Source organism: Lynx canadensis, chromosome F2 (assembly GCF_007474595.2).
Source record: "Lynx canadensis isolate LIC74 chromosome F2, mLynCan4.pri.v2, whole genome shotgun sequence".
Classification (NCBI taxonomy): Eukaryota; Metazoa; Chordata; class Mammalia; order Carnivora; family Felidae; genus Lynx; species Lynx canadensis.
Window position 1 is genome coordinate 39,077,071 of NC_044320.2, and position 21,545 is coordinate 39,098,615.

The 21,545-nt window shown below is 43.1% G+C and overlaps 1 protein-coding gene and 1 pseudogene across 2 annotated transcripts in view; both read right to left on the bottom strand.

Moving 5' to 3' along the window:
- The window catches only part of MATN2 (matrilin 2), a 122,214-nt gene that overhangs the window by 61,931 nt on the left and 38,738 nt on the right, over nucleotides 1-21,545 (bottom strand). For both annotated transcript variants that reach the window (XM_032591931.1, XM_032591930.1), the window contains exon 3: nucleotides 17,438-17,560. In XM_032591931.1, the coding sequence (XP_032447822.1) occupies nucleotides 17,438-17,560 (123 nt within the window). The remainder of the gene's footprint in view (nucleotides 1-17,437; nucleotides 17,561-21,545) is intronic.
- On the bottom strand, nucleotides 16,389-16,603 carry LOC115506286 (annotated as a pseudogene).

The following is a 21,545-nucleotide window of genomic DNA, read 5'->3' on the forward strand; positions in this document are numbered from 1 at the left end:
TAGAGGTAACAAAGATTACTAGGGATAAATGGATGTATGGTTATTAGTGAGCCTACGTTGGTCAAGTATTTATTATGCGTCCACAAAGTGCTGAGCCCTGGGGTTTCACACAAATGCAATGTAAGAATGCACTCACAGGAATGCATTTGCTGCAATGAAACTAAAAGTATATCAGAGGATGAAAAGGTTCAAGGCATTTTCAATCCATCACTGACTCAGTCTCTCCTTTGCACAAACAGGCTGACCCGATAAACATTACTTCTCAGCTAGGAGAATGCCTTGGTTTCTTAACTAGCTCTTCCAGTGACTTTACCATTAAAGTTGGAGAAAATCAAAGAGCATTAAAGAAATTGAATATATTAAAAAGAGTTTTCTCTGGTTAAAAGTTATCACTATGAAAGCTACAATAAAAACTCAATTAACTAGAAAGCCTGATTGATCCCTGAATCAATCCAATGGCTACACTTCAATGTAATCACCTGTGCCACTGAGTTGTATTATTTATTATGCTTTTAGATAAATATATAAAATTGATAAAAAGATAAAAGCTGATTGATTCATCACCTCTATTAAATGCATTAAGTAATTTTTTTAAATAAAATCTGCTTCTTAACATTAAAAAAAAGGCTTATGCCTAATATTCCACAAATAAGGACTCGGGCTTTCAAGTGCTAAAAAGAAGTATTTTCATTCTCAAATCAATAAAGTAGATGAAGAAAATTATAGATGCAAATTCTTCTATTACCAGTATATTTTACCTTAGATTTCCAATTGGGAACTCCAATCGAGAGTTCCATTGGATTTAGATAGAAGAAAAACACCAATAACCAGAAAAAACTTCAGCTCATGTAAAAATCATAGTGAATCATTAAAGAATGATAAAACCTACAGTTAAGTTACAAGCCTAAGCTAGAGACCTAAGAAAAATCTGAATCACCCGATACTCTTCATTTATCAATAAATGAAGCACCTACAGTGTCCCAGGCCCTGGGGATACAGTGGTGAACCAAACAGAGGAAGGAGTTCCTACTGTCACCCAGCTTGTATTCTAAGGGTAACATGAAGCTCTGGGAAGAGCATTTCTGACTGAAAGAACGGCAAATGCAAAGGTCCTGAGGTAGAATAAACTAGCCCCATCGTCAAGGGTAGACTGGAAAAGGCTGGCAGGTACAGGCGAGAGAATGGAAAACGGGAAAGGTACTATGGGCCGAGGGAGCAGTGTGAGTGAATGTGCAGAAATGAGGAAAGTAGGACAGTTGTGGTAGCTAAATCCCATGCTGAGAATTCCAAGGGAAGTAGCAGGAGGGGGGATCAGAAGGACAACTGACACCAGATGGCAGAGGGCTGGAAGGTAGGCTGAGAAGTCCAAGCCGATTAAGCAGGTGATGGGGACCCGTCAGGGTAAAATCCATCAAAAGAGAGAGAGGGCAATGCCACCTGGGTTGTCCTTTAGAAGGAGGGATCTGGCAGCTTCTTCGGCTCTGGGAAACTTAGAGGACTTCTAGCTGTTAAATAAAATCACTGCTTTGTTTGGGAACAGCAGTAGGTTTTTTTTGTTTGCTTGTTTGTTTGTTTAATTCCATGCAGAAATAGCTCTGGTCTGTCTGCACACGGATGGAAAAATTGGTCCTCCTGATATGAGGACCTTCGCTTGTTCTTCAGGGCCAGAGTTTTCTGCCTCCCCTATCGGCTGTCAGTGCAGGCCTGCACTCTTCCCCTTGGCATGTATCACAATGTTAATTGCATAGGCATTTAAGTAGCCGTGTATTTACTGTTGCCCTTGCTAGACTCTAAGCTCCCTAGTGGGGATGAGACAGTGCCTGCACAAAAGCCTCATGATTGGAAAATGTCACCCCAACACACTGGAACAACCTACCCCCCAAATCCCAAGTCCCTCTCTAAAGTGAGGAGGCATGAGCTTCTTCACCTGGGTCTCCCTTCTCTGCTCTAGCTGCTGCTTTGCCTCCTTTGGTATCTAGCAGGAACCCCACCTAATAGCGGTTACAAAGGAATAGTGGGAGTACAGGTGATTTTTAGGCTCTTATAATGATCTGCTTTCAGGTTTTCTAACAAGAGTTTCTAACAGGAGCTTTTATAATAATGAAAAAAAAAAACCCCAACATGCTACAAAAGAACCCCTCTGAAAGCAGCATTTTGAAAGCAAGGAACCAGGAGCTTGAAGCAACCATCTTTTTTTCCAAAAGACCTCTCCCCAGAGGGTAGGTAGAGAGGCAATGCATATTCCTTTTGGGACAGGGCTGGGACACCCAAGAACGGCCTGTGAATAACTGCAAGATCCAGTCTACAGGAGCGGCAGCGTCCGACCTTGGCTACCCATCAGAACCACCTGGGGACCTTTAGAAAACCCTGATGCCCAGGGCACCCCGCTCCTTAAACCAGACTGGCCAGGGTGGAATGCAGGCAGCAGGGTTGGCGAAAGCTCCCCAAATAACTGCAGCGTGCAGCCGGGTTGAGTGTCATCGAACTGGATACAAAGTCCCTTACAATCATCCAAGTGGAAGGTGCCCAGACCCAGGGCCAGTCTCCCCCCTTTATTAACGGAGACTGTGAGGCTGAGTTCCCTCTTTTAAACCAATCTCAGAATTACCGCTGTCCTTGGTTCCCTCTCCAAAGTGGCTGACAGAATCGCAGACACTACGTGCGGGCACGGAGTGTGGTAGGAACAGGAGGCTTATCACTCACATTCCAGAAGTCCGGCCCCACAAAGAGCAAGCTTGCCAGTTGGCTTCGTGTGTATTGTACTTTCATAATGTTTTTATAATGTTGGGGATTTATGGCCACTGGTGATCTGCACCGTCCCCAGGGAAATCTTTGAGGGATTAACTTAATTCAATAAAGACAAAGGAATACATGCAGACTAGGCTCTGACAAAACAACATTGTTTTTCTGGCAGTGGTCACTTCCATTTGAAACAAACACAGATATTTTTGAATGACTCCTGATGCTTTTGAAAAACAGTGCTTCTTTTTCTCACAGCCGGAGGGTTTCACTGAAGGGTAATAAAACCATGAGGGATGGGAGAAGCCCTGAATTCAGAGTTCCCATGATCCTTCCAAGCCTTCTCTACCTGGCGACCCCCATCATGGCTCATGACTTCAGTCAAATGTCGCCTCCTCTAAGAAGCCTTCTCCAGGTTGGCTGGGCTTAAAGGCTCCTTCCTCTGGGAGCCACTCCAGCGCTTACGCATTTATCCAATGGTATTGGAAGGACCTGATCACGTCTGCCTGCCCCGATGGAATGTGAGCTGATCTGACTCACTGATTTCCCAGAGCCTTGCCCACTGTCCTAGCGCGTGTGCTTGGTGCTCCGTAAGTGTTCATCTGCTTAAAGAAGAGTGACAAGGGCCCACACTCCCTGCCTCCCAACAGGGATGCTCCTAGAGTCCTAAAAATACTCTCTTCCATCAGAAACGGGATCCTGGCAGGATGAGTATCATGGGAACAAAATTCCTCCTGAGCCTCTACCTCTCTCTGTCCTCAGAAAGAGGTGTTCCCATACCAGAAGGAGGCCCAGAGTGCAGTGACATCTGGGAGCCAGCCCCCAGCTGCAGATGCCAGTGTGGTCACGACAGCTAAGGAACTGGCGGCCTTGTTATCTGCTGCATCCCCGTACCTAGCACGGTGCCTGGCTCGGTAAAGACTTACGAATGAGAGAATGAACCCATGTCCGTGCTACATAAGCATGGGGTTGTCAGGTATTTCTCCCTCATCAATCTTACCTCGGCTGAAAACTCCGAAAGGGACAGGATTAGCCTGGGAGTTCCTCCGGATGCCTGTATAATACCATGCACTTCACACAGCAGGTGCATAGTGGACATCTGTTGATTGGACTTGACCGCCACCAGCCTGGAGTACTCAGGTGGCTCTTATTTGACTGCTCCCCATTAGAGGTCAAGTTCTCCCTCAAGATCTCCACAACCACAGTTTAACACTCCACTTACAATGATTATTGAATCCTATTTTCTCTACCGTCTGAGGGCAGGGCTTACTTTGCTCAGCCCTCCAGCTCAAATATCTAGCACGGTGTCTGGCAGATGGTCAATTTTTAAAAATATATTTGAGGGGCGCCTGGGTGGCTCAGTCGGTTGAGCGTCAGACTTCAGCTCAGGTCACCATCTCACTGTTCATGGGTTCGAACCCTGCACTGGGCTGTGCTGACACCTCAGAGCGTTGAGCCTGCTTCGGATTCCGTGTCTCCCTCTCTCTCTACCTCTCCCCTGTTAAAGACTGTTTCTCTCTCAAAAATAAATAAACATTAAAAAAAATTTTAAATAAATACAAACTAAAAAAATATCTGAATGACTGCATTGATTCATCCATTTGTCAAACTGTTCAAAGTATTGGGAAAATAACAGTGAATAAAAGAGGTAAAAAAATCTATCAGTTGATCTCTGTGCCCACGGAGCCAATATTCAAATGGGGAGCCAGTGGTGTGTAGGGGGCCAGCTCCCACTAGCCCCCATGACAGATAGTGCCAACCTCTCCCCTACTCTGTAGTCAGCAAGGCCAGGCAGGTGGCTTGAAATCGGCCACGGTGTCAGTATTTACACCACAGGAGTCAGTGAACATTAGAAACCAGAGCATTTTCCCCCTGCAGATCTGGTTGTTAAACATCTGCCAGCACACCACTGATAGGGGCCAGACATAAAATAAACAGGTAAAACCGTATGTTAGATCTCTTAAGTGCTGCCAAACAAAATTAGCAGGAAAAGGGAGTAGGGCGTGTGGAAAGAAGGGAACTTCTGTTTTATATTGTGTGGCCAGAAGGTGGTCTCACTGAGAATTTTGCCTACATCACAACTGCAATATAGTGTCACTTTATGGGTGCCTGTGAAAATTCCACACCCAGACATAGATTCAGATTTCTTTAAATAATGTCAACGTATCTTTGACTAAGCTGTGGTTTGTGAACTCTCTGCTGAATTGATCTGATACAGCAAAGTAGACAATTGTGAATTTTATAACAGAAGATCTCACCAAACGCAAGCAATGCCTTACCAGAAGGCGATCATTAGCACAGGGCTGACAGAATTTACTTGCTTCTTTTAGTTCCTTGGGAATTACAGGGAGCGATGCTAACTTCAGCTGCTCAGTCTTCCCAGGTGAGATAAATCACTGAGGGTTTGATAAGTAAGAGCCCCACAGTTGTGCTCAAATCCAACCCTAGTGTTTGCCCCGAGGCACGCACGCACCCTAGATTTAAGTGCCTTCCTTAGTTTGTGCTCTCGAAACCCTGGCACTGTGCCTTGGCTGGAGAACTTGGAAAACCTCCCATCTGGTTACACTGGACGAGAAGCACGGGACAAAGACTGTGGCTGCTGTGGCTGACATCATGCCAGGCGAAATCAAAGGGTTTTTACTGGCTTTTCAGAGTTTGAGACAAGCCACACTGCATGCTGTTCACACCAACGACAGTTTAAGCTAGTTTGGAGCTAAAGCAAAATGAACACCTTTAAAGACACGTTCCACTTTTCAAACAGCTCCTGCTGTTATTTAGCCTGAGATGTAGAAATCAGAAGTTATCTTTCGCAGCAAGAGAGAAGAGAAATGTACTATTAGGGCTGTTACTTCACTCAAGTGGGAAACAATGGGGTTCTGCCTGCACCAATCTGAAGCCCTTCCAGAGTTAAGACTCCACAAACCGAAGCCTGTGTTTCAAGGACCATCCCCCTTCTTTCATGGTGCCTGAAAGCACTAATCTTATTTTGACAGCTGCAGTTCGGATTTTAAGACTTTCAACAGTAAATGTGAGTCATCAGCCTTGTGCTTCTACGCTGGAAGAAACAAAACAAACCCAATGTCACTGAGAAAAACAAACCTGTCCTTTTGGGCAAACCCCAGCTGTGCCTCGAATCCTTCTCTCCCCAAGAGCTGAATTATTTTTCAATCAGTCCTCCTATTCACTCACAGAATTTTCATTCTCTTAAAGGGATATCCCCCCAAATAAAGCCTTAACACGTAAGTAAATCTGACCGAATGAGGTTGATCAAAATAAATAAACATGCACAAGTAATGCCCTATTCTTATAGAGCACTTTGCAATTTCCAAACGGCTGTCACATCATCACGTTCTTAATATAAATTCCTTACTGAGTGGAGCCTCTCAGGGAGAGATTTAGTTCAAAGTGCGTAGGTCAGTGGTTTTTAAACTTGAGCTTACATCAGAATTTCCCGGAGGGCTTGTTAAAAAAAAAAAAAAAAAAGGAATGTGTGTTTTAAGTTTATTTATTTATTTTGAGAGAGAGAGAGAATCCCAAGCAGGCTCTGCACTGTCAGCAGGGAGCCCAATGCGGGGCTCGAACCCACGAACCATGAGATCATGACCTGAGCCGAAATCAAGAGTCGGACGATGAATGGACTGAGCCACCTAGGTGCCCCCGAAACACACATTCCTAGGTCCCACCCCAGAATCCCTGATTTGGCAGCACTAGGGTCAGGCCTGGGAGTCTGCATTTCTAACCAGTTTCCCTGCAAAGCTGAGCTGCTGTCTGGGGGGCCACTCTGAGAACCACTTTTCTAGGTGCTTGAGAAAAGAGGAAAGCAGAAAAGCAGCTCTATGAGCTTCGAACTCGCTTTCCCCTGATGTGTGGTCATCCTTTCCCAATGGCCGGCTCTCTGCTCACATGCAGTCAACTCAATTCTCCCATGAGAACGCTACTCACCCCAGATTCCTTTCTTTTCTTCTTCTTCTTCTTCTTTGTTTTTTAACCCTGTAGCCTGGCCCAGCCAGAGGGTGAGCAGACTGCACGGGACCCTCTCCGAGTTCCGGGGCCCAGCAGCCAGGGTGGAGAGGAAGCTCCGTGACCGCACGCCCTCTGCTCAGCAGTCCTCCTCTTCTGCTCAGGGCGGTCCTAGCAGAGCCTGGGGCCAGGCAGGCCATTTGTTCAGAAGCTGCGGGCTGGCTGTTTGTGGGCGCAGCCTGCTTGCTCCTCCACTCTGGCTCCTTGCTCTCCTTGTGGGCTGCCCCGAAGCTCAGACCCTGACCTTCCCTTTCCACGCTCTCTCTCTCTCCCTCCAAGATTTTATCCATTCTCAGGGTCAGTTGCTACTACCAAGCACATCCAGCCAGTGCTTTTTCCTTGAACTCTAACCCCTCTCTCCAGCTGCATCCAACCACTTGTGTGGGCTCCTTCCCAGATTCACTAGTTTTCCCTCAAAGCCAGGTTTCTTCTCTGAAGTGATCTGTCATTCTAAATCGTGCGACCATCCCACACCCCTTATCCCCTCGCTATGTCATAAACTCCTCCCCGGTGTGGGAATTATTGCTATGGTCTCCTAATTAATTCTGCGGGCATAAGGAAGCGTGCACTGAACTGACCGAGCTGATTAGAATTGTAAACTGATGGCATCTTTCACCTTCTGCTCCACACGTGTGGAGCACAAGGGAAAGCAAGATCTGAGTGTTTCTTGGGTCTCAGACATATAAGAGAAACACTCATTTTCTTCCCACCACCGTGTAAGAGTGCCTGGCCCCTAGAAGGAACCAATAAGTATTGGATGAATAAATGAATGAGTGAATGGACATAGGGTGGGTGGATGGATGGATGGATGGTACTTCCCCACCCACTCGGTACCTAATTTGAATCCCACGCATATGTTACTGCTAGACTCAATTTACTACAAGGTAGTTTTACCCCTGACACCCTGTTCTCAGTGCCCCTACCCACCAAAGACCGCTGCTGGGAATCGAATTGCTCCATAATTGGTTCCAGCTTACATTCCTTCCCTCATCCGCCACCAATGCCCCAAACAAACCCTTCCAGACAGGCCGTCTGGTCTAGTTAGAACCCTCAAAGACAACAAGCCCTGCATTGTTAGAAAAACCCCCTCCTCCACAACGCCTCCCCTGATTGTTCCATGATTCTCTCTCCAATCTCTTATCTTGCAGGCTTTGTCTCAGCACCACTCACCTTCCAAAACCACCTTGTTCTGACTTTCTCTCTCTATATATATTAGCTTCATTGAATCATAAATGACATACAATAAACTGCATAAATTTAGAGTATGCAATTTGATAAATTTGACATGTCAACATATCATCATCATAATCAAGATAATGAACATATCCATTACCCCCAGATCCCCAAAGTTTCCTCATGCCCCTTGGTAATCCCTCTACCTGCTCCCTGCCCCCCTGCCCCTGGTCCCAGGCAAGCACTAATCTACTCTCTGTCACATAGATTAGTTGCCATTTTCTGAAATTTTCTATAAATGGAATCATACAGTGTGTACTCGTTTTTTGTTTGGTTTATTTCATGCAACATGGTTATTTTGAAATTCATCTAGCTTGCTGCATGTGTCAACAGTCACTCTGTTCATTGCCTAGTCGCATTACATTGTATGCATATATCACAATTTGTTATCCATTCACCTACTGATGGACATTTGGGTTGTTTCCAGTTTGGGACTCTTACAAATAAAGCTGCTGTGACCATTTGTGTTCAAATCTTTGTTTAGACATAAACTTTAATTTATTCTCAGTAAATACCTAAGAATTGAATGCCTGGGTCATATTGTAGGTACATATTTAGCTTTGTAGAAAACTGTTAAACTGTTTTCCAAAGTGGATGAACCATTGTGCCAGGAACAATGACGGTTCCTGTTGCCAACTTTGCCAACACGTACTTTAGGGTCAATATTTCAAAATTTATCCAGTCTAGTGGAAGCGTGGTGGTGTGTCACTGTGGGTTTAATCTGCATTTCTCTAATGACTGATAATGTTGAATATGTCTTCACAGGCTTCTTTGCCATCCATCTATCTTCTCTGGCTTAGTGTCTGTTCAAATCTTTTGCCCATTTTGACTGGGTTATTTCCCTAATATTGAGTTCTAAGAATTCTTTATATATTCTAAGGTCTTTTGTTGGATATACGTTTTGCAAATATTTTATCTCAGTCTATGGTTCGTTCACCTTTTCATTTTGGTAGTAGCGTATTTTGAAAAGTAAATGTTTTGATTTTGATGAAGTGCAATTTATTGAGTTTGTTTGTGTTATATCCTATTTAAAAGATCCTTGCCAAACCCTGGGTCATCAAAAAACTTTTTCCTACATTTTCATGTAGACATTTAATTGCTTCCCTTCTTACATTTAGATTTAAAATCAATTTTGAATTAATTTTTATATATGATGTGAGGTAAGGGATGAGGTCCATTTTTTCACACATGACAATCCAATTGTTATAGCACTATTTGTTGATGACATTATTCTTTCCTCATGAATTGCTTTGGCGCTTTTATCAAAAATCATTTCACCATATGTGTATGGGTCTATTCCTGAACTATATTCTGGTCCATTGATGTAACCTATACATACTGTTTTGTTCATTATTACTTTATAATTAGTCTTGAAATCAGGTAATTTAAGCCCCCAACTTTATTTTTTTTTAGAGTTTTCATTGATCCCATTATTTGCAGATTCCATATTTGCTAATTAATATACTTTCTAAAATTTACTTGTAACACAAATCAGTATTTGCAGCATTTTCATGACCATTGATGTATGTGCCACAGAATGGTAAAAATTCTAGCTACTTGATGCATATGTTCCCAGTTAAGGTCAAAAAAGGCAATGCTCTGCCTTCTTGTTTTAGCTCTCATACTACACACAAGCTTTCTTTTTGTGTTCTATTTAGTGCCATGTTTTTTGCCTTTTATGCTTTTTGTTGGTGATTTCACTGTTTAAAATGGCCCTCAGGTATAGTGCTGAAATGCTGTCCAGTGTTCCTAAATGCAAGAAAGCTGTGATATGCCTTGTGAAGAAAACATATATATTAGATGATCTCCATTAAGGCATGAGTAATAGTGCTGTCAGCTGTGAGTTCAATGTTAACCAATCAGTAATATATACTCAATAAGGAGTCTTCAAAAGAGGCACACAGGGGCGCCTGGGTGGCTCAGTGGGTTAAGCATCGAACTTCAGCTCAGGTCATGATCTTGAGGTTCTTGAGGTTTGACCCCACATCAGGCTGACTGCTGTCACCACAGAGCCTGCTTCAGATCCTTTGTCCCTTCTCTCTCTGCCCCTCCCCCACTTGTTCTCTCTCTCTCTCTCTCTCTCTCTCTCTCACACACACACAAATAAAACATTTCCAGAAACCCCAGAACTAGACCCACAAACGTATGGCCAACTCATCTTTGACAAAGCAGGAAAGAACATCCAATGGAAAAAAGACAGCCTCTTTAACAAATGGTGCTGGGAGAACTGGACAGCAACATGCAGAAGGTTGAAACTAGACCACTTTCTCACACCATTTACAAAAATAAACTCAAAATGGATAAAGGACCTAAATGTGAGACAGGAAACCATCAAAACCTTAGAGGAGAAAGCAGGAAAAGATCTCTCTGACCTCAGCCGTAGCAATCTCTTACTCGACACATCCCCAAAGGCAAGGGAATTAAAAGCAAAAGTGAATTACTGGGACCTTATGAAGATAAAAAGCTTCTGCACAGCAAAGGAAACAACCAACAAAACTAAAAGGCAACCAACGGAATGGGAAAAGATATTTGCAAATGACATATCGGACAAAGGGCTAGTATCTAAAATCTATAAAGAGCTCACCAAACTCCACACCCGAAAAACAAATAACCCAGTGAAGAAATGGGCAGAAAACATGAATAGACACTTCTCTAAAGAAGACATCCAGATGGCCAACAGGCACATGAAAAGATGTTCAGCGTCGCTCCTTATCAGGGAAATACAAATCAAAACCACACTCAGGTATCACCTCACGCCAGTCAGAGTGGCCAAAATGAACAAATCAGGAGACTATAGATGCTGGAGAGGATGTGGAGAAACGGGAACCCTCTTGCACTGTTGGTGGGAATGCAAATTGGTGCAGCCGCTCTGGAAAGCAGTGTGGAGGTTCCTCAGAAAATTAAAAATAGACCTACCCTATGACCCAGCAATAGCACTGCTAGGAATTTATCCAAGGGATACAGGAGTACTGATGCATAGGGGCACTTGTACCCCAATGTTCATAGCAGCACTCTCAACAATAGCCAAATTATGGAAAGAGCCTAAATGTCCATCAACTGATGAATGGATAAAGAAATTGTGGTATATATACACAATGGAGTACTATGTGGCAATGAGAAAAAATGAAATATGGCCCTTTGTAGCAACGTGGATGGAACTGGAGAGTGTAATGCTAAGTGAAATAAGCCATACAGAGAAAGACAGATACCATATGGTTTCACTCTTATGTGGATCCTGAGAAACTTAACAGGAACCCATGGGGGAGGGGAAGGAAAAAAAAAAAAAAAGAGGTTAGAGTGGGAGAGAGCCAAAGCATAAGAGACTGTTAAAAACTGAGAACAAACTGAGGGTTGATGGGGGGTGGGAGGGAGGGGAGGGTGGGTGATGGGTATTGAGGAGGGCACCTTTTGGGATGAGCACTGGGTGTTATATGGAAACCAATTTGTCAATAAATTTCATAAAAAAAAAAAAAACATTTCCAAAAATAATAATAAAATAAATAGAGGCACACACAAAACAAGGTTATGTATTCACTGATGAAATGCTGTGACCAGAAGCTCACAAGAACCTAACCCTGTATTTCTTCTAGGAACAATGATCTAGTAATCATTAGTTCAATGTTCACAGAGACTTATAAAACATAATAATGAATAATAAGAATAGACTGTATTTGACTATGATAGTTCTTTTGCATGTTCATATATATATGTGTGTATATATATATATATATATATACACACACACATATAGGAATCAGATAGTCAGTTTCCACCTTAAAAAGTCTGCTAGGATTTTGATAAGGATTGCTTTGAATCTATAGATCAATTTGGAAAGAATTGACATCTGAGCCATATTAAGTCTTCCATTCCATCATACAGTATATCTCTCCATTTATTTAGGTCTTCTTCAATTTATTGTGGAAATCTTTTGTACTTTTCAGTGTACAGATCATGCACAATTTTGTAAACTTTATCCCTAATTTACATATTTCCAGTTTCTGACTTTTGTTGCCAGTATGTAAAAACACAATCAAATAATTTGGTATCTTGACTTGTATCTTGCAACCTTCTAAGTTCATTTGTTAATTTTAGTAGCTTTTTGAAGATTCCACCAGCTCTCTACATAAGCAAGCACATAGTCTGTGAATAAAGACAGTTTTACTTTTTTCTGTATGACTTTCTAATTTCTTTTTATTTCATTATGATATCAGTTAGGACCCCCAGTACAGTGTTGAGGAGAAGTGGTGAGAATGAATATACTCTTACTCCTTCTCTCAGGAGGAAAGCATTTAGTCTTTCACTCTTGAGTATGATATATTTATGATAGGTTTTTTCATAGATACCCTTTATCAGGTTGAGAAATTTCCCTTTTATTGCTAGTTTGCTGAGAGTTTTTATCATGAATGAGTGTTGGATATTGTCCAACACTTTGCATCTACTGAAATGATTATATATGTTTTCATTTTTAAATATTTTCATTTTTAAACTTTTTCATTTTTAAATATGAATTATATTGATCACTTTTTGAACGTTAAAGCAAACTTGCATTCTTCGGATAAACCTCATTTGGTCTTGATTACAGTATATAAATATGGATTCCATTTGCTAAGTCTTCAAGAATCTTTGCATCTGAATCCATGAAGGATGTTGGTTATAATTTTCTTTTCTCTTTTCAATAATATGATTGTTTTTCTGGATCATGCCCCTTGATTAAACTCTAAAATAAACACTATTAAGTCACTTGCATAGCTTGGAAAAAATAATGTCAGAAACATATCTGAACACTGAAAGCAATAAAATGCATTTGATATGGTTCTTGAGAGAGAGAGAAAAAAAGGCTGGATAAGACAGTTTACATTTTTTGGCCAAGTGAAAATTTCTAAATGTTGTGTTTTCAATATTTTTCCAGATAGATTAAATATTCGAGAAGGGAGGGAAAATTCCTTATTTAAAAACATAAATAAAGAAAAGGAAAGAAGATAAAGTTCTTTCCTACTAGTGGGAAAGGAATTCAAGAGGAGGGGAATGGTGGGAAACAGACACGTGAAGACAGGCATACTTCATGAGGGTTTTTCCCCCATTTTTTTTTAAAAGGGGAAAGCAAAGGACATAAACTTCTCTTGAGCCTTATGGCTATGCACTCTGCTAAGCACTTTTCCATATATCTCATACAGAGGTATTAGATGGGAAAGACATTTTGGAGGGCAGAAGAAGCCACAACGTTGACTTCCAGTACCTTCCAAATTGCTCAGATGGGCAGAACTTTGAAGGCAATATTTATTTAATATGCTTGGTCTAGTCTTTTAATGGAAGAGCACATTTTGAGACACTGACCAAGTAGTGTCCGGAAGAGGATAATATGGACCACAAAGAGATCCCAAACCCAGTTACTTAAAGATGTGTTTATGCTTCCCCTGAAAAAGAGAAAATTAATGAGAGGTGGGGGGGATGACACTCTTCAATAATCAAAGGGTTTTCTCTTTATTTAGAAAAGGAAATATACTTTCTGGTATATAGCTTTAGCTGGCAGAATAGGATCAAAGGTGGGAATCACAGAGAGTAGGATTTTAGCTCAAGCATTAGTCCACACTGTCTGGAGGTGGGATGGAGGTGCTTTGCAGCAACCTGGTATCCCAGGTAGTGGGTGAACATGTGCCATCACCAGGAGGGAACAGAATTCTTGGGTTATGTGGGAGAGGGAGCTCAAAGTCTGACAGCCAGGACCCATTTCCACCGGAAGGATCTCTGAATTAGTTGTGTCTGCCTCCTCTCTTCACACAAACAGGTACGAATAAAAAATGGTGGCTATGGGGGCATGTGTGTGTGTGTGTGTGTGTGTGTGCGTGCGTCCGAAGGCAATTGCCCAAGAGGTCCTCCCAAATCATTCTGTATAGTGACAGTGTCACAGCAGTGGACTTGGGGAACGACAATCATTTAATTGTTAGTCCTGTTGAATTAGTTCTGAGTCTCCCCGGGGATCAGCGAGCCTGTGAACCTGGGTCTGGAGGAATTTCTCTGGTTGCAGGATTGCCCTACTGCCATCTGGGGGCCCTCAAGGATCATGGGACAGTATCAAATGGTGGTTAAGAGCTAATAATATGGACTCCTACATAACAGGGTTTCGATTCTGGTTTGGTCATAGTACTAGCCATATGACCTTGAGTAAACTGTCTAAAGTTTTGAGGGGAGTACCTTATTTTCCTTCTCTGTAAAATGAGAATGATAAAACCTACTTTAAGAGCTTATTGTCAGAATTAAATGAGATAATACATATAAAGCACCAGGAGAGCTCCTGGAACATGGTGAGCACTTAATAAGTGCAGTGGCTATAGTTAGACCTGACCTCTCACACTGAGCTGGGAGTGGGACACAATTGCTTTTGGTTGCAATTACCTTGGTTGTTTATTTGAATTACTCCCATGCAAGAAAGTGAGCAGGAACACTGCTGTTTTATTCACTATTTTTTTCCCCAGTAGTTTGCATGCTCCCTGGCACATCTTATATGCTCAAAAATGGAAAGAACTGTGTCTTATTCTTCTCCATGCCCACTGGCTTCTCTCAATGTTGGTAGGGGCAGGTCCCCGCCAGCCGTTCATAAACAGAAGTCGGGGTATGGCCCTGCCTTCCCTTGGCACAACTTTCAACTGTCCAGCAGACCCAAACCACAGGCTGACAGGGATTTATTGATGAGACAGGTATGAATTTGTCACCACCCTTCCCATTTTATGGCTGTGGAAGTGGAGTCAAGGAATTTAAATAATCAGCTCGGTGTGAGACAGGCACAGCCTGAATGTCAAGATTGAAATTGAAGTCTGTGGACTATACCACTGGCCCAGATAGAATTTCAGACATGCAAACAAGAGTGATTATCTTTGAGAAAGAGAAAGAAAGGGGGGGGGGGCGGGGAGAGAGATAACTGCTCTTTATGACTGTACCTACTCAGCTAAGTCTGGTGCTGACAGTGAAGGGAGGTTAACTGCTTCCGGGTGACTGGAGGGCTGGGTCAGATGGGACAGCAGACCCCTGGCTCCAGCTCCTTCTCTTCTCCCTTAACTCCGGCCCTTTCCTCCGGTCCCCCCGTTGCTGATGTCAGTGGATCTCAAGAGCATGGCAGCAATCCACGTCAGAAGTTCACTGAAAATGCATTCTCCTGCGCCCCACCCTAAACCTGTTGACTCTGAATCTCTGGGGGTGAGACCCCGGGGGTCAGCTTCCTGAGTGGCTCTTAGTTACTGGAACCTGAGAACCTCTGACCCGGGGCCGCCTTGCTCCTGTCTGTCTGAAGCCCAGGCAGTTTCTGCTTCATGCTCTTTGCACCCACAGCCCTCCTCCTATAGTGGGGATCCCAAGACAGATCAACACTGGGGAGAGCCTAGGGGTCTCCAGGCTTGAGGTGGGACCAGGCAGGGGTTGACAAAACCCGGTGTGGGGAAGGCCTGGCTCATGACACTAGGGGGAGGACTTTTTATTCTTTATTTGCTAGTCCCCAAATTCCTCTGACTTGACTAAGCCAGCCCATGGAAAATGGACGTCAGCAGATACCTGGATTGCAGCAGGCCATTGAGGCAGAAGACAAGGGGAGGACTTTCTTGTGTTCCTAAGAAGGGAAGGGCACGACGGGAGTAAGCGAGGTGGCGAAAGGCTGAGCATTCTTCAGAGCAACACCTTGCAGAGGGGAGCTCCCGAAGAGGCTGGGAGAGGGGGCGGGCGGGGCTCTTGAAGAGGGTCGGGAGATGTCTAAAAAAGATGTTTAGGTTGTTTGCTGAGCAGTGTGTGAGGTGACCTTGCCAGGGCTCCCCCATTTTCCCAGCGAATTCTATTAAACCCATGAGCGGTGGGTGTGAGCAATTTTTGTTGTGGAAACTCAAGAAGGGTCAGAGGTTCAAGCAGAAGATCAGGATGATTCAGGCTGCACTCAAAAATCTGGGACCCTGAGGTCTGGGAGGAGCCCAGGAACACATAGCACCGGGAAGCTTTGTGTTTCCAGAGGCCACAGAACTGGAGGAGTCAAGCAGATGTTCCCTAACCTTGGGGGGCAGGAGGCTTCTATCCAGCTATTTACAACCCCGAAAATGAAGTGGGAAGAAAACAGGAAAATGTGGTTTGGCTCTATATATGCGATACTAATTACAGCCATTTGTGCAGATGCTTTCCATTAATGCTTAATTGCTTACCATGAGGTATAATAACAATTATGTGTTGCATGAACTGCGTGTCAGATTAGCTGAGTTTTATTTGCCTCCGTGTGGGCCGGTCTTCCTCACATCTTTTTGTTGTTGTTGTTGTTTTGTCTTGTTTTGTTTTTATTATGTACTACATTGATACACTGCATAACCTTCCAGAAAGGGCAGATGAGCATAACTGAGTTATTCTTCATTAGTCGGGAAAAGGCTTCTTTAATCAATATTCTCCAAACCCTTTGACACACGGTAACGATTAACTCCAGAGATGCGCTTATCTCTTTGCATCAAACTCCAATGATATGAATAATAAAGGCAACCCCTTTTTCCTTGCCACCGTTACAGAACCTGTGGATGTGCGCAGTGGCTATGCCGGGGATGACCAAGCACACGGCCATGACACCGATCCCGGGCAGAATCTCGAACCACATCGTGCCTCGGCTGCCAGGAGCAAGGTCCCCCCGCCGGTCTTCCTCACATCTTGAGTAAGCCTGGTTTGGTAGCCTGGCTGTCTATGGGCTAACACAGTGGCTTTACTTACAACTTAAAAACATACATATGTAGGCACCACCCTCAGTGTATAGGGAATTCTCTCCTCTAAGAGGCAGATTACCTCTCGCTGGTTCAAATGTCAGTATGTTGTCTAGTTTGGGAGCTTGGCCAAAAAGAAAAAAAAAAAAAGAGAGAATCTGAGTTCTCTCCGCACTTTTAATCTGTTTGACCTTTTTTTTTTTTTTTTTTCTTTTTCATTTAGGAGACTTTATAGGTCTACTAGATCCCTGCTAGGAGATCACTGCGCACCTCTAAAACAGAACTGGCATAATCGTTCCCAGCCAATGTTAATAACTCATCCTAAGTCAATGCTTCAGAGAAGAGAATAAAATACAGAAACAATTCCTCAGGGTACAGTTCATAGAGACAGTGGATGAAAAGGCTCTCCAGTGGTTCCCCCTAAAGAACAGGTTGGAAGAAAAAGACACCAGCTCATGAATTCAAAAAGGCTGTTTCTAAGGAGATGCCTCCAACAGTCTTCCAAACTCCTCCTGCTGGCCTACTCTGTGCTGTGCTGGCTCTGGTCCAAGCACTACGATGGCGGGGTGGAGGATGGAGGTCGACACAAAATACACGAGTTATAAAACCTCCTTTCTTTCCTTAAGGAGATGATGACTAGGTTAAGCAAAGAGCCACATATGAATTAAACAGGCCCTAAGAGAGAGCAGAGGGCAGAGGAGGACAGTGCAGATACACCAGCAAAGCAATCTTACTTCTGCAAGTAGTCTGGTCCGAGTTGAGGATGTATCCTTGTCTGCATCTGCAGACGTATGAGCCCGGGGTATTGATGCAGAAGTGGGCACAGTTATGCTCCAGGATGCTGCACATGTGGGCCACTGTAAGGGAAGATACAGCAAGTTAAGGCAATGATGACGCCTTCTCTGACTTCATCCACCCACATTCACCCAGAACCTTCTGTGAGGGAGAAAGCAGGACCCAAAGGAAAACAAGTTGCAGTCCCTACCCTCCAGGGGATTCAGAGCCTCTCATTGGACTAGTCAGTTCTAGATAAATGCCACCAGGAATCTATTACGGGCCACAGAAGGTTAAAGGGAAATGACGCTAAGGTGCCATATGAAATTGCCGATATCCACTAAAATAGGTCAAAAATGATCTACATAAAAGAGAAATTTCACGGTTCAATTAATAATACTCAATTGGGGAATCAGAAAGTTTGCTGATACCAGAGGGGGCTTTGGCTAACATGTGGATTTTCAGTAGGCAGCAATGGGGTTGTAGGAAAAGCTATTAAATGAAGATATGGTAAGAGTCAACAATTTTTGGGAGCCGTAAATCCCAAGAGCAATCTTTTAATATGCGAAAGTGTTACACACAATATTTTGGAGTAAAAAATTCATTCCTAAGTTCCATGTTTCCTTAATCTTTCTGTCAATTTAAAATATTACTGAATTTAGTATCTGAAGTCCCTCAGCTTTCAGATATATCAATTCTTGCATAAGTCTGTCTGGAGCTCATAAAAATTCTCTTTTTTTTTTTACATCTTAATTTATTACTTTATTCAATATAATTCAACTTGAACATATTTAAAATTAACAAGCATCATTATAAACAGAGTACAAGTTATGCAAGTGTTCTCATAAACAAAAAAGATGTCCATATGTAGAAATACATTTTTATGAAGCCCAAATAAAAGAGGCTTTCAAAAGCTAAGAACAATCTCATTAATCCCGTGCTTAGGAAAACGGAGCTACTGGTGAAACTGATGGTGTATCTTAACATATATGTCTGGTTACTTCTAAGTAAGAAATACAGTGGGAAATAAATAAAGTAGGGCAGTAAAACTTTAGAAATTTTTAACAATACAATTAAGATTGATTGTTGTGAGTTTATGATAGTCTGTGTTTTAACTCCTGTTAAGATACAAATAATGGGGACACTTGGGTGGCTCAGTCAGTTAAGCGCCCCACCCTTGAGGTCGGCTCAGGTCATGATCTCAGGGTTTTGGGGGTATGAACCTTGAGACGGGTTCTGTCGGGCTCTGCACTGATAGTTCAGAGTCTGCTTGAGATTCTCTTTCTCTCTCTCTCTCTCTCTGCCCCTCCCTTGCTTGCACACACACGCACGTGCTCTCTCTCTTTTTCTCAAAATAAATAAACTTATCCATTCATTAGTTGATGGAACTGGAGGGTATTATGCTAAGTGAAATAAGTCAGTCAGAGAAAGACAGATATCGTATGTTTTCACTTGTATGTGGATCTTGAGAAACTTAACAGAAGACTGTGCGGGAAGGGAAAGGGGAAAAAATAGTTACAAACAGAGAGGGAGGGAGGCAAACCATAGGAGGACAAACTAAGGGTTGATGGGGGTTGGGGGAGAGGGGAAAGTGGGTGATGGGCATTGAGGAGGGCACTTGTTGGGATGAGCGCTGGGTGTTGTATGTAAGGCAATGTGACAATAAATTACACTTAAAGAATAAAAATAAATAAATAAATAAACTTTTAAAAAAGATACAAACAATGTTTGGAAAGTTAGTAGTTAAATCCTATCAATCAGTTTTACTTTGGTGTGAAAAAATATGTTTCTGTGACCATGGACAATTTTCTTAACCATTTTATATAAAATGGGGATAAGAGGCACCTGGGTGGCCTGTCAGTTGAGCGTTTGACTCTTGATTTTGTCTCAGGTCACTATCTCATGGTCATGAGATCGAGCCCCACGTCGAGCCCCATGTGGGGCTCCACACTGAATATGGAGCCTGCTTAAGATTCTCTCTCCCCCTCTCCCTTTGCAGCCCCCTCAAAAAATGGGGATAAAAATAGCTCCTACCTCATAAGAGCCTTGTGAGAGTTAAAATGATTAAGATGGTAAAATATTAGAACCGTGTCCCAGGGACTGCTCCATACACAGCCGCATGTAGCATTGGGAAGCGTGGTGGTTTATTGTCTTATTTTATATATGGGAGCTCATCCTACACGTAGTGGTCGTCACCTTGGATTTTCACTCAACACTAACTGCAGATTCTATCTGTACTGATGTATATACCATCTACAGGGAATCTAAGATGCACCCCAATGTGAAAGACGTTAAGATGTGAAGCTGCAAACAGGTGATCCCCATTATTCACAGATTCCGTATTTGTGAACTCGCCTACTCACTAAAATGTATTTGTAACCCTGAAATCAATACTCACTGTGAAATCAACACAGACAGGCTCAGTCATGAAAAATTTGAGTCGCCTGATGTGCGCACTGCCAGCTGAGGTGGCCTCCTTGTTTCAGTTCTCAGACAGTACACAACTGTCCTTTTTGAGGTCTATTTGGTGCCTCGTTTTTTGATTTTTGGGCTTTTTTTGTGGGTGAATTTGCTGTTTAACACGGCCCCGAGCAGAATGCCGAAGCGCTAGCGTTTGCTGATGTGACGCGCTTAGTGATGTGCGTCTAGTGCTTCTGGGTGCAAGCAGGCAGCAGGCGCCTTACAGGTGAAAGTGCGCTAGATACACTTCGGGCTCTGGCTTCAACAACAGTGCTGCTGGCTGTGAGCTCAGTGTTAATGAATCAACATGTGTATCACATAAGGTGTCTCTAGACACATAGAACAGTTTATGTATTGATCAGTTAACAAAAATGTGGAGACTAGAGGCTTGTAGGAACCTAACTCCCTATCTCCCCCAGGAGTCGTGGTTCAGTATTTGCAAATTCAGCATCCACTAGGACTTTATAGAACATAATCACTGAGAATAATGAGAATTGACTGTATATCTCAGATCTGATCAAATATGTTAGATCTGTTTTATTCCCTTCAATTGCTTTATCTATCGGTCCTATGATTCTTCCTCATTGTATTTAGCCATTTCCCCATCAGCCGTCATTTGCACAGTTCCCAGATTTTCACTTGCATTGATGCTGGGATGCATATTCTCAGATACATCTCCTTGAGCACAAGTGTGGTGGTTTTGCTAGGACTGGATCCTAGTTTGAAGAGACGTGGCCTAATTGCCTTGCAAGCTGGTTCACACCAGCAATGCATGAGTAAAAAACCTCAGTGCTCGGGATTATCAAAATGGTTAAGTTTTGACAGCCTTATGAGTGGAAAATCATTATCCTGTTTTCAAAATGCATTTGCTGTGCACTGTTCTCTTTCTTTCCTAGACTGTTGGAGCCCAACTATCCACAGGCATGGCGGGGGGCGGGGGGCATTCCTGAAGAACTTTCGGTGTGTCCGTCTCTGTAATGAAGGAAGTCTCAAGTTTGGAAACCAGCCACACACCAGTTATCCACTGGTGTGAGGCCCAGGTGATGACCGGTGCCCATCTTCTCATCTGGACCCTGGCAGACAATACAAGGGGGCAGGAGATGTGAGGCAGAGGAAATAGCTGTTGGGCAGCAGGCAGCTCAGTGTTGAAGAGGGCGGCTTCTAGAAGCAGACTGCCTGAATGCTCAGCTTCACAACTTAGTATGACTTTGTAGGAATTACTTAATTTCCTTAAACTCCACTTCCTTCAGCTGTCAAATGGGGAAATTAAAAGAGGCTTGTTTTGGCCATGTGCCGTAAAAGAATTAGAAACAGGAGACTGTGATTTGGTATAATGGAAAGTGTACCAGATAAGAGGGCAGAAGACGTGGATTCCGATTCTGCTCTGCCTTGATCAAGGGAGGGAAGTTCAGGTAAGTTGGGTAGCCCTTTTAGACCTGTTTCTTTACCTGTAGAATAAAGTCATGAATGGTGTCTAGGGACCCTTAGTACAGACACTTATTATTTTGTCTGGGTAGCACCACCCCCCATGCCACCTTTTCTGCAAACTGCCCTTCCTTCTCACTTCAAATGCGTGGGACTTGTAGGAGCTGCCCATGAGTTGGAATG